Source organism: Eulemur rufifrons, chromosome 15 (genome assembly GCF_041146395.1).
Source record: "Eulemur rufifrons isolate Redbay chromosome 15, OSU_ERuf_1, whole genome shotgun sequence".
Classification (NCBI taxonomy): domain Eukaryota; kingdom Metazoa; phylum Chordata; class Mammalia; order Primates; family Lemuridae; genus Eulemur; species Eulemur rufifrons.
In genome coordinates, this window is record NC_090997.1 from 46,371,652 (window position 1) to 46,384,844 (window position 13,193).

A 13,193-nucleotide genomic window follows, 5' to 3' on the forward strand; every position below is an offset into this window, starting at 1 on the left:
GCTGTTTTTCTGGAGTAAGTTTCACACAGAGTTGATAACCCATATATAACAATATTGCTGTGATTTTAGTCACTTTCTATTTAAGGGTCCAAAATATATTATGTTCAGAAAATAACACTGTGAATGTCAACCAGTTTTTGATTTCTATTCCTTCAAAAACACATGCTGCAATTCCAATACCACAGACTTGAAAAACTGAACACTTAGACATAACTCCTGTGTCTTTCTTTAACTAAGGGTCATTGCCACACTTGCGCGGTTTGAGGCAGTCATCTGTCTATGCTAGCGTGTGATTAATCAAAGAGTACACTTACCACCATGAACTTGGGTCCTATGTCATAGGATTATTTTTGCCTTTCCCCCAAAGAATCACTTGCTCTTGAAGTAATAGGCTTTTTAAGGCACATTTTAACAAAAACTCATCATATACCCAGCTTAAAAACAGAGGCTCTACCTGGTTATAATAATATATATACCTAAGTAATGTGTGATTCATCAGATAGGCAACTGTTTCTATCTTGAGGATAAAATCGTATTAGAAAACTGATTCTTTATTTGCTATTCAAAAAGAAACATTCTGTAAAAAATATTAGAGAATTAGATTTATAAGAATAACTCATAAGTGCCAGGCCTGTTGGCCAAGGTCCAACAGGGTATAGCTCTGGAAACCAGGGAACCCTGCGTGCCTAACTATCCAGGCTTCTGAATAGGAGGCATGAGGAAGGGAGTTAGGGCACCTTAATGATTTTTAGAAATCTCCTTTTGAAATGTACAGACTCAAACCTTCAACCCCTATCAGATACCATCTTAAATTTCAGTCACCAGCTTCAAAGGAATAGGACTTGGGGAGAGGGAGGAAAGAGGATAGAAAGAAGCCATTGATAGAAGTGGGAAAGGTTCAAGGACAAGTTGGTTTAAGGATTTATGTATTTTGCTAGGACCAGCTTTGATATCCCTAGGAGGCTCTGCTTTAAAAAAAAAAATTATTTTCTAACGTCTTACAAACATGCCTTCGGGGGCTAACCCTTGCGATGGACACAGAATTACCTACTTGGAATGATGTGCTGTAGGGGTAGATTTAGTTCTCTTAATTTCTTGCTAGTCTAAAGTAAACATTAAGTGAAAGAATTTCATAGAAACAATTACGCAGTTAATTGTAATGCCTCCTCTGGCCATTGTTTTCCCACTTCCCACCATTACGGGCTTTCATAATGGCTCTTCAGCCTTGCAGAGCTCCAGTTCAATCATAAGGTAGGAACAGGTGGAGTACACGAGGCTCATTACCACAGATGAAAAGGAGACTTGGAGGTATTAAATAACAAATGACACTAACAGGATTAAGCTCCATGGTGGAGATCTGAGGTTTGCTCCATTCACTGAGGTCATGGAGCAATAAGAAACTGGTCCTAAACAAACATTTTCATTGTAGCATGACAACAGGCCATTTCACAGGTGCCAGAATTGTGTATATATTTGTTATACAATCCAGAATTGTGTATGTATTGGTTAGTCTGCAGTTGCCAATCACATACATTTGGGAAAACTTTTGGTCTCTAATGTTACTTTTGCCCTGGGTGACAGGTACAGAAAATCCTCCAGAAACCCTGCAATTTAATGACATTCTGATTTCTCTCCAGTGATCAGCGCCATTTTGGAAATCTGGTCCCAAAATTTCTAAAGAATACAGTAAAAAGAAATAACCTCTCTGTATAAAGTGATTATGAAGATATGTGTTGAGGTAAAGAGCTTCATAAAATCTGTTGAGCAGGGAAGAACAGCCACAGCTATAGAAATTTTTAGGTAAATCTGGTGCTTAATATACTCTACAAAACTCCCGTTTACACCCGTTATAGATAGGGGACAGTTTTTATTGCTCCTGGAGCTTACAGCCCCAATCTGTTCCAGCTCCACTGAAAAATGATTTTTCTCAACATTTGTTAGCAAAGATTCCCAAATTTACAAAAAGTCATTCCCACTGCATCACTTTTTGATTAATTTCTGATTGCCATATAGATATGGACTACAGTATGCATGTCCTTGACACCAAGTACAGAAAAAGCTTAGAAAAGTCATTTTATCAAAGTTCAGTTCAATGAGAAAAAAACATGAAAAAGTGCAAAATATGTACAGTTCCTGGCAGTTCTCACATGGGAGTTTTCTGACTAAAGACCATAAAAGTTTACATTTGTGTCATGAAAGTACAATGGATTTCACTTCATTGTTAATATACAAGTTTTTGCTTCAAAGTGCTTACTTTATTTAAAAAAGAAAAGATCAAGAGGGTTGCAGGAATTTTTTTTTTTTTTTTACAACAAATTCATGTTATGTGTCCCAATCTCCTTCTTCCTCTTCCTTTAGTGCAACATGGCGCAGCAGCCTCATCAAAAAGGTCTGATTTCAAAGATGTTCCTGAAACCTCACCTACAGCAGCACTCTCGGGGTCCCATTAGGGGTGGCTCCTTTTTTCTTCTGCAGCCGATTCTGAACTTTTCGAGATTTCACTACTTTCATTCTCACCTCAAAAACTTCATGGATGGCCTTCCGAAAGCAATGAAAATTATAGTCAATAAGCCCTGGAGAAGAGAACAAAAATATCAGTAAGTGTCACATAGAAATAATCTCCATCTTTTCATGTCAGCTAGGGCCAGGACAAGCCAGCAGGGGGCGGCAGAGGAGCTCTGGGAGGTGTGCAGCTGGGCTTCAGGAACTGCAGGCGAAGTTTTGTGAAGGCAGATTTTTCCCGAGGCAAGGTTCCAGAGTACATACCACATTTTCAAAAGTATCGATGACCTAAAAGATTTGAAGAACCAATGAACTGCATATCTTTTACCTTTCAGAATTAAAGATTCCTTACAATTAAGATAAATCTGTAACGAAAACTTTTTCTCCCCAAAAGGCATTACTAAATTGACTCTGAGTAGAGGCAGAGCTTGACTTGGGAATGTGACTGAGATCTCAAAGCCACAGTATCAATCAATCAATCTTTAGTGAGTATCTATTATATTTAAACCATTTTCATAACCCCAGGGAAGCAAAGTCCCCAGTAGTAACAGTCACCTATGTCAAATCTAAGCTCAGGAATTTAACAACCAAAGACACTCTCAGCTTTTCAATATTAAATAAGTTTTAAGTGGAGAAATAGTAGGGGAGAGTCTTCTTGTATTTTCAGAAATGAATGAGTGGCACAAAAATATGACAGAATAAAAGATAACCCAAAATCTTGAGGAATGCATTTTTCATCATTGCAAGATTAATGTATAAAAGTCTTGAGGCCGGGCGAGGTGGCTCACGCCTGTAATCCTAGCACTCTGGGAGGCCGAGGTGGGCGGATCGTTTGAGCTCAGGAGTTCGAGACCAGCCTGAGCAAGAGCGAGACCCCATCTCTACTAAAAATAGAAAGAAATTATATGGACAGCTAAAAATATATATAGAAAAAATTAGCCGGGCATGGTGGTGCATGCCTGTAGTCCCAACTACTTGGGAGGCTGAGACAGGAGGATCCCTTGAGCTCAGGAGTTTGAGGTTGCTGTGAGCTAGGCTAACGCCACGGCACTCACTCTAGCCTGGGCAACAAAGTGAGACTCTGTCTCAAAAAAAAAAAAAAAAAAAAAAAAGTCTTGAGAGCAACATTATGTTATACCAATTAAGATAAAGTGGTTGGTTCTATTTACTATCTTTAAATTTATTAAAATAACTAGCCCAACAATTATTTCCATCTGTCAGGTGATACTTCCAGAGCCCCACCCAGAGAAAGAACTGGGATTCCAGCCAAGGATGAAATTCTTCAACTGCAACGGGGGCTGGGGGAGTGGACACCATCTCAGCTTCCGGGAGCAGGAAAGCGTCTGAGTAGTGCCCTCTGCTGCTTCTGCAGAGATAGTGAACCATAAGTACAGAGGAACTAGGAGACAATTTCCTCAAGAAAATGATCAATGAGGCAATCAAGGGGGAAAGTAATAAGATACAAAGAAGAAACAAAGAAATCATTTTACTTAGTGGGAATTTGAATACAAGATGTGAGAACAACCTCAAATATTCTTTGCTTATATGCACAACAAACTGCCTTAAGAAGAAAGCTTAAAGAAATTCGGCTCAATGAGAAGAGTGCAATTAAATACTTAACTAGGGGCCGGGTGGGGTGGCTTATGCCACTCTAGCACTCTGGATCACTTGAGCTCAGGAATTCGAGACCAGCCTGAGGAAAAGCGAGACCCCGTCTCTACTAAAAATAGAAAAAACTAGCCTGTAGTCCCAGCTACTTGGGAGGCTGAGGCAGGAGGATGGCCTGAGCCCAGGAGTTTGAGGTTGCTGTGAGCTAGATGGCACTCTAGCCCGGGCAACAGAGTGAGATCTGTCACAAAACAAAAAAATAAAAATAAAACCCACCTCAACTGGGGAGATTTCAGAGACATCCTATTGATAGCTCTTGACAAATCTTAACTTACTTATATCTTTGTGCATTTCAAAATTTAACAGTAATTTTGCTGTGTTTGGGTTTTAAACATAAAAAAGCAAAGTTCATAACTGAGGTTTTTAAAGGAAAGTAAACATTCAGAAGTGTTTGCTATTTTAACCCTTTCATTAAAGGCAGTTGAGAATACAAGGACAGAGACAGGAACAAAACAGACATTATCTTCACCACCACCCCCCACAGTTACTATGATCCCACGTTGTTCTCTGGTTTAGAGGTCATCAATCCTAGCTGCACACTAAAAACACCCAGGCAATTTTTTAAAATTACCAAATTATTTCCAGGCCCGTCTCCCATGAATTCTATTCTAATTGGAAGGGGGCACAGATATCCACATTTTTTAACCATTCTCCTTCCTGAGGTGCCTATAATGTGCATCTGATTTCAATCCTCTCTTTTCTGCCAAAGCAGTCCTGAAGAGCATTAATGAAAACTCAGAAGGAGACCAACAGGAGGAAAAGATAATCAAGTGCAGATTATCGGCACCAACAGGATTCAATAACACTTGCAATTAAAGCACCAACAAACAAATCAAACTACTCCTTGCATTTATAAGCACTAAGTTTTCTTTAAAGACAACTATGTGATAGCTAGGGTGATCAACTCATCCATTTCCCTGGGGCTTTCCCAGTTTTAGCACTGAAGGTATCCTGCCCCAGGAACCCCCTCGATCCCAGACAAATGGAGATGGTTGGTTACCCTAAAAAGCACACAAGTTAAACATGATGAGGTTAAACGTGAAGTCTGCCCATTTGCTTACATTTGTTAGTTAGAACATTAAAATTAATGCCTAGGTTTCTAGTTAGTTTAAAATTCTACAAAATCTGCTTATCCTCAGAGATAATCCCACCTAGGTGGTTTAGGAATAATTTACCAAAGATTCACATGACAAATTCCTGCTTAAATTTAGTTCCATAACTATCATAGATGAATGTTAAAATTATTGGGCAGTTTAAGGAGAAATAGGAATTGCAGAGTTTGGAAGTATTTATTAACTGTAGGAATTTTACAGCAGAAAAACCTAGCAGACACTACCTTAATTAGATCAAGGTTAGCATCCCTACTAATAAGACATACCAATGAACCACTTCCTGTGAGCACTGAGAAGGAAGGACTCAGTATCATTTCTCTGTGGTATTCCTGCCACAGTGCATAATCTCATTCCAACTGTGTGAAAACATCAGACGAACTCAATATGAGGGACATTCCGCAAAATAATTGATCAGTACTCTTCAAAAGTGTCAAGGGCATGAGAGATAAACTGTCACAGACTGGAGGAGACTAAGAGAAATAAAAACTAAATCAAGTCAGGGATCCTGGGATGGAAAAAGGGCATTTGTGGGAAAACTGGTGAAATATGAATAAGGTCTGTAGTTTAATGGTATTATACCAATGTTAATCCCCTGGTTTTGATAACTGAACTATAGTGTGTAAGATGTTAACATTATGGGAAGCTGGATGAAGAATACATGAAAACTACGTACTGTTTTTGCAACTTTTCTGTTAAGTTTAACATCAGTTTGAAATAAATAAACTCTCCACATTGACCCCAACATTCTCTCAATTTAAGGACCTGCTGCCACCCTACATGGTTTTGGGGCTGTAGTTGCATTACTTTTATTTTCCTTAGCTTTCAAAATCAACGTGAAATATTAATCACCAATAAATTTGGGAAATATTTTTAACCAAGGAAATATATGTATAATGGTCACACACACACACACACACACACACACACCATACACACCTGGCTCAACATAGAAAGAAGCTCAGCAATCCTTAACTCTGACTGCCATAAACTGGTGGTGTGACCTTGAGACAAAGTCACTTATATTTTCTAGACCTGAGTAAAATCATCTGTAAAATTAGAACAAAACTGGCAGGGTGCAGTGGCTCACACCTGTAATCCTAGCACTCTGGGAGGTTGAGGTGGGGAAATCACTTGAGCTCAGGAGTTTGAGACAAGCCTGAGCAAGACCCCATCTCTACTAAGCAGAAAAATTAGCCGGGCATTGTGGTGCACGCCTGTAGTCCCAGCTACTTAGGAGGCTGAGGCAGGAGGATCGCTTGAGCCCAGGAGTTTGAGGTTGCTGTGAGCTAGGCTGATGCCACAGCACTCTACCTAGGGTTACAGAGCAAGACTCTGTCTCAAAAAAATAAATAAATAAAATAAAATAAAGTAAATTACTAAAATCCAATATTGACAAGAATACAGCAAAATGAACACACTCATATTCTCTTAGTAGCACAAACTCAAAAAAAAAATCTTTCTGAAGGACATTTTGGTAATATGCATCAAAAGTAACCAAAATGTGCCAATCCTTTTGATCTAAGTAATTCCACTTGAAATTTTTCCTGAGGAAATAACCAAAGCTGCGCACAAATATTTAGTGCAAAGGTCATCACAGTATTATTTGTAACATCAAAATTTAGAAACAATATAAATGTCTAAAAAAATAATCAAACACAATCATTACAACGATGTGGTTAAAAAAGACCAGTGAGCTGGAAAGATATCTGTAATAATTTAAGTGAAGGTTATAAAGTAGTACTTATCATATAATCTTCTATTTTAAAACCTATGTATATACATGTAGGAAAAAGGCTGGGAAGTTATTCAGGAAATGTTAAGAGTAGCTGAGTGAAGCTTATCAATAATTATTATTTTTTGCTTATTTCTAAGTTTTCTAAATTAATCCATTAATTTTGTGATAAAAAGAAACAAAATCTAAATTATGGCCAATGAATTAGGAAAATCTCACGATATAAATAAGAGAAAACAACAGGATATAAAACTATATAGATAATATGGCCCCAGTTTTATTTGAGGGAAGGAAAAAAGGGATGAAGGAAGGGAGAAAAGGAAAGAGAGAAGGAGCGAGGGAGGGAGAAAAATCTCAGATATTTTAACATCAGATCAGCTCTAGATGGTAAGATGAGTGGCTTTATTCTGTTGTTGATACTTTCCTAAATTTTCAAAGCATTTTTATAATGAACATGTACTGGAGAAAAAGGCAATGTCAGTAAATGTTACTATTACCACCTTTTCAGGCATTTTTTAACCCAGTAAATGAGTAAACCATACACTAATTACTAACAAAAATCCCTAGCCACATCAGTAAGCCAGTACATCCCAGTTTAGGTAGTGGGGGGTGGAGAGGGATGAAGTTAATTGCTTTTATTTCAAAATAAAACTGAATTTGGTGCTAAAAAGATACTTGCTGAAGTTAGTAAGTGTATTTCTGTCTTCCCTTTTCAGAATCATGATATCATCCCTGTGTTTTGAAGACTTACGAGTATATGAAGGCTGAAAAGAAGTCAAATACCATCTAGCTTTAATGTCATATAAATATTGCTGTCCCTTCTTTATATGAGGAGAACAAATGGTCACATGGTCACCTAAGACCTTCTAGAGGTGTGGACCATTGTGGGGCGGGGCCTCCGCCTTTCAGATAGTCTGGGGAGACTCTCCCTGGGAAGAGACTTCACAGCCTGGCAATGATGCGAGCGCCGGCAGCTTCACCGACAGAGAAGCTAAGGCCCCGGGAAGGCTGGTCGGGTTCCACCTCCACCTCACTGTAGTCACAGCTGCACCACTAGAGGGCAGGCTGGCTCACTGACCCAGAAGTCACCTCCAGCCTAACTCAGGCTGCCAGCCAAGGGGGCCTGTGACTAACGTCTCCAAGTTTCAAGGGGCATGCTGTTGTCCACTCACATTCCACAAACAATAAATATGGCATCAGTCTGAATTGAAACGCTTCTTTTAAATCATACCAGAATATTACCTTTTCTTTCAAAGCTTTCCTCTCTGACAAAGCAAACGAGAGCCAGGAACTTGGTCACCTCTTTTAAATAAAGAACTGTTGTATTATTCAGCTTTATAATGGCTGTTGATTCCTTGTCATAGGGGGTTCCTGCTCCATCTTCTTTGAGACTAAATGGGGACAGAAACCAAAATGTATTTGACCATTGAGAAAGAACTACAAATTGTAAGCCATTGACAGAGACCAGCTTTAACACACAAAAAATGATAATCATAGTAAGTCGTTTGCACTCGCAGGGCCTTTCAGCAAACGATCTCAGAGACACAGCGTCACAAGAACACACACAGGCCATGACAGTCACTTTCCTACTGATGCAGTGAGTGCCTGTTGCAGCAGCTGGGCAACTTTCCAGGGACCTGAGGAAGAAAGGTGAGGGATGCAGGTTAGCTCTTCCCCCTCCTTGGCCAAGGGCTTCTTGTTTTCTCCTGATAGAATAGCCAGGCTGTCAAAAGCATGGTCTGATGAAAGACCAAGAAGGCTGAAGAACTACTGAAAATTAAAGCAGTCTAAAGAGACATGAGACCAAATGCTGGACTGGACCCTGGATCAGGGAAAAAACTGCTATAAAATAATTATGACCACTGGTAAAATCTGAATATAGTCCATATGTTAGGTGATAATGTAGCCATGCTAGATTTGATAATTAAACTGTGGTCCTATAAAAGAATGTCCTTGTTCTTAATAGATACCTGCTCAAATAGTTAGGATCAAAGCATCACGTTGTCTACAACTTACTCTCTAACGGGTCACTAAAAACAAAGAGATGAATGATACGTATTAGAAAAAGAGAGATACAGCAAATACAGCAAACTGGTAAAACTGGTGAATCCCAAGGAAGGATGTATAAGAGTTCACTGTATCACTCTTGCACATTTTCTGTATGCTTGACATTTTTTCAAAATAAAGAGTTAATATGTTGGACTACTTAAGAATGTGGTCTGTAGACACAAATGACTTAGGTTTGAATCCCAGCTCTTATTTACTACATGAGCTTGGCCAAGTTGAGTAACTTCTTTGAGCCTCCATTTCCTCATCTGTATACTAACAGTAATTACTTCAAAGTTTCCTAATGAAGATGAAATGAAATAATGCATATATAGCACTAAGCATAATATGGAGAACATAAAATATACAATGATAATTGCTACTATTATGGCTTTAGTGATCAAAACTGGACCCTCTGAAGTCATCGTTGTAATGAAAGAATTATGAATCCTTTCCTCATAGGCAAAAAATATTTTCCTATACCTTCTTCCCTTATCTGAAACTATATATAAATTTTGATTTATTTTTACTTCCTAAATTTATGATTAATTGACCAGAAATTTAACTTAATTGGAATTGTGTTAAACCTCATTATTTTCACATAAGAGCTAGCATTTATTAAGCTTTACTATGTGACATGTACCATTCTTAGTTCTTACCATGCATTATCCATCATCTACCCTAAGAATCTAAGCTAGGTATTGAGGAACCTGAAGCTGGGAAAAAATAAGATAATTTGGTCAAAGCTGATGACAGGGATAGAGCAAGGACCTCAAATCTAGATCTGACTAATTTTAAAGTTAATGCTTTAATCTCATAAATACACAAGGGGGTAGGGTGACACGCCAGATTTAATGAAAAGCCTGAATTATAGGGTATTTTAAGGGAAATATAGGTTTTTAGTTTTGAGAGTATTTTAAACTGCCATATACATGGCTACTTAAAACTAAATTGTAGAAGTTACTTTTCTTAAAAAAAAAAAGGATTCAATTCACTATACCCTACCAAAACATAACAGAAAAATCTTTGAAGTCTTGGACCTCAAATGTTAAAGATGATTTGATAGGATTCTTAACTTCCATTGTATTGTTTTTAGCTGTTTTTTAAGACTGAATTTCTTTTGCTTATAAGTAATGCTCCGAGAACAATAAACTGAAACATTTAAAATTTTCCACCAATCAAGAAAATGCCTTCAAAATTTCCAAGTAAATACTATATAGATACTAAACGTTGTGTTTATTAACAGCATTTAATAACACAAGAAAATTCTTAGGTGATAATGTTAAAAGAAAAAAGCAGGATATAAAATTGCAGATACAAAGTGATTTCATTATCCTAAAAATTATACATAGAAATAAAAATAAAATATATAAAAATGTTAATAGTGACTGTGTCTAGGTGGTGAGATTATGAGCTATTTTAATTTTATTCTTTATACTTGTATGTAGTTTCTATAATGAAAATGTATCACAACCAGAAAAAAGTAAACAAAAATATTAGGAAAACAAAAAAGACCCCCCAAAAACTTACAAGTAGAAATTGGTGAGGTTTTGCAACTGTAAAAACCATGTTTTACTACCCAAGTTTTCATCTCTAACTAATGAAAACACAAGAGGGAACATATTTTACGGTGTGCGTAGGGGGGAGGGTGGTATACGTGAAGAGCTGCAGGAGGGAAGGAGGGGCAGAACCTCAGCTAAGAGATTCCTGGGATACCAGGTCCCCTGCTTTGCGCTGGTCTCCACTGGGCAGCTGGGAAAGGGCAGTGAGACCTCCAGTGACAGGGCCACCTGCAGCCTCACTGTCTAAGAGGTCCCCAGGCTCCACGTACATCCCCACCCCGCCTCCTGCCACTGCTTTAGCAAACAGTCTGAAGAAAGCCCAGAGCTGGCAAGCCATTTGTGACCCAGACTGGCTGTGACTGCATCCTGTGGGTTCCTGTGAACACTGCACTCCACCACGGAAAAACAATCTGCCGGCAAAGCCCAGCTTCCTCCCCCCCATGTTTGTTTTAGCTGGGTAAAAGTAACTCTGATTAACATCATTTACATGAACAACTTGCCACTTACATCTAATTACCATACGGCACAATAATGATCATGCATATCGTTAAATATGTGCCAGATTAATTGTGTTGCTCATTGTACTTGATTACCACAGCAATCTAGACAGTAATCAGCATACATTCAGCTTCCACGACTATTTCAAGGTCATCCACTTATAGTTTCAAAATAATAGAACACTGCAGGGCAGTAATCTTGGGCAATAAGGTCTGTATCTAAAGCCAGATGGCAGTGTTTAATAATAACAACAATAATAACTTATGACAGCTACATTTATCCAGGGTCTACCAGGTGAAGGCACATTACGAGCCTAATGATATTCATCCTAACTATAATCTTATAAGGTTTCACTTCCTCTATTTCATAACAAAAGGGAGCGTGTGTGTGTGTGTGTGTGTGTGTGTGTGTATAACAGAGTTAACAGAGAGAATCTGAACTGAGTGGGAAAAGGACGTTCGGACAGAAGAGAGAAATGGTGAGACCGAGACTCTCACAGCAGCTGACATGGGAGGGATAATGTCAAGCCGTGTGAAGCAAGTGCCAGGCAGTGAGTAAAGAGGAAGATGAATAAAAGCTTTACCTCATCAAAGAATGGCTGAGGATGTAATATACAATATAAACAGACAGCAACACCTTGACATCTTCCTAAGAGAGACAAACAACTAGTTCTCGCCCATTCGCTCTGTACGACACCTGTTCAGCAAATCTGTAATTATGGAGAACTGTTTGTTGGCAACATAATCACCTCTCCCCATTCCTTGTTTATTTTGTATTATTTTAAGTAAATAGGAAGTTCTGTTTTCTAAGAATATAAAACTATAATAATAAATAATAATTAGCACATAATGTTGTTTGTGTAGTTTTATGATTCTCTGTTGTCCATAAGACAATCAAAAATATATTTCAAAAAAGCAGCAGTTATTTCCCATAATAAAGAGGGAAATGGAAATATTGTTAGGATGAGATATTTATTTAGCGTTCAAGGATCTATCAGTCTTTCCCAAGTATATAAAACATATGCTGATAGATTTTTCAACAGAGGATCAGGAATCAGTTAGACCTGGGTTTGAACTCTAGTACTGTTCCTTATCGACAATATGAGTGGGGGTTAGAAACTTAACCACTCTGAACCTTAGTTTCCCCAACTGTAAAGTGAGTACGGTTCAGTTGACCCTTGAACAACAAGGGTTTAACCTACAAGGGTCCACTTATACGCAGATTTCCTTCTGCCTCTGCCATTCCTGAGACAGGAAGACCAACCCTTCCTCTTCCTCAGCCTACTCAGTGTGAAGATGACAGGCATGAAGAGCTTTATGATGACCATGTCCACATAATGAATAGGAGATATATTTTCTCTTTCTTATGATTTTCTTAATAATTTTTCTTTTCTTTATATTACTTTATTGTAAGAATACAGTACATAATACATATAAAATATTTATTAATCAACTGTTCATGCTATCAGTAAGGCTTCTAGTGAACAGTAAGTTATTAGAAGTTATGTTTTTGGAGAGTCAAAAGTTATATGCAGCTTTTCAACTGCATAGAGGGTCGACGCCCCTAACCCTTACTTTGTTCAAGGGTCAATTGTAGTTCCTGCCTCATGAAATAGTGGAGAATTAAATTATATGATGCAGGCAATAAGATTATTAGCATAATGCTAGGCATTTGTTCAATAATTATTATTGCATGCTAAATGATATATTTATTTGTAGATCTCAGTGATTTAAAAAGCCAAACAAGTAAGTGCAAAATGCCTCAAAAATTATGAAAAAAAAAAAAATGGCTTGATTGTGGCCTCTAAGAATGTTTTACAGCTGGGAGAGGTGGCTCATGCATGTGATCCCAGCACTTTGGGAGGCCAAGGTGGGAACATTGCTTGAGGCCAGGAGTTCAAGACCAGTCCAGGCAATATAACGAGACCCTGTCTCTACAAAAAAATAATTAAAAAATTAGCCAGGTGTGGTGGCATGTGCCTGTCGTTGCCTGTAGTCCCAGCTACTCGGGAGGCTGAGGTAGGAGGATCACTCGAGCCCAGGAGGTCGAGGTTACAGTGAGCTACGTTAGCAC

General features: G+C 38.3%; 1 protein-coding gene across 1 annotated transcript in view; it reads right to left on the reverse strand.

Annotated features, from left to right (window-relative positions):
• Positions 1–2,036: 2,036 nt before the first annotated feature.
• RRAGD (Ras related GTP binding D) overlaps positions 2,037–13,193 on the reverse strand; it is a 36,229-nt gene continuing 25,072 nt past the window's right edge. Inside the window, exons 6-7 of the mRNA XM_069487853.1 lie at positions 8,257–8,405; positions 2,037–2,573 (exon numbers count right to left, since the gene is read on the reverse strand). Coding sequence (XP_069343954.1) covers positions 2,422–2,573; positions 8,257–8,405 — 301 coding nt within the window. The 3' untranslated portion in view covers positions 2,037–2,421. The remainder of the gene's footprint in view (positions 2,574–8,256; positions 8,406–13,193) is intronic.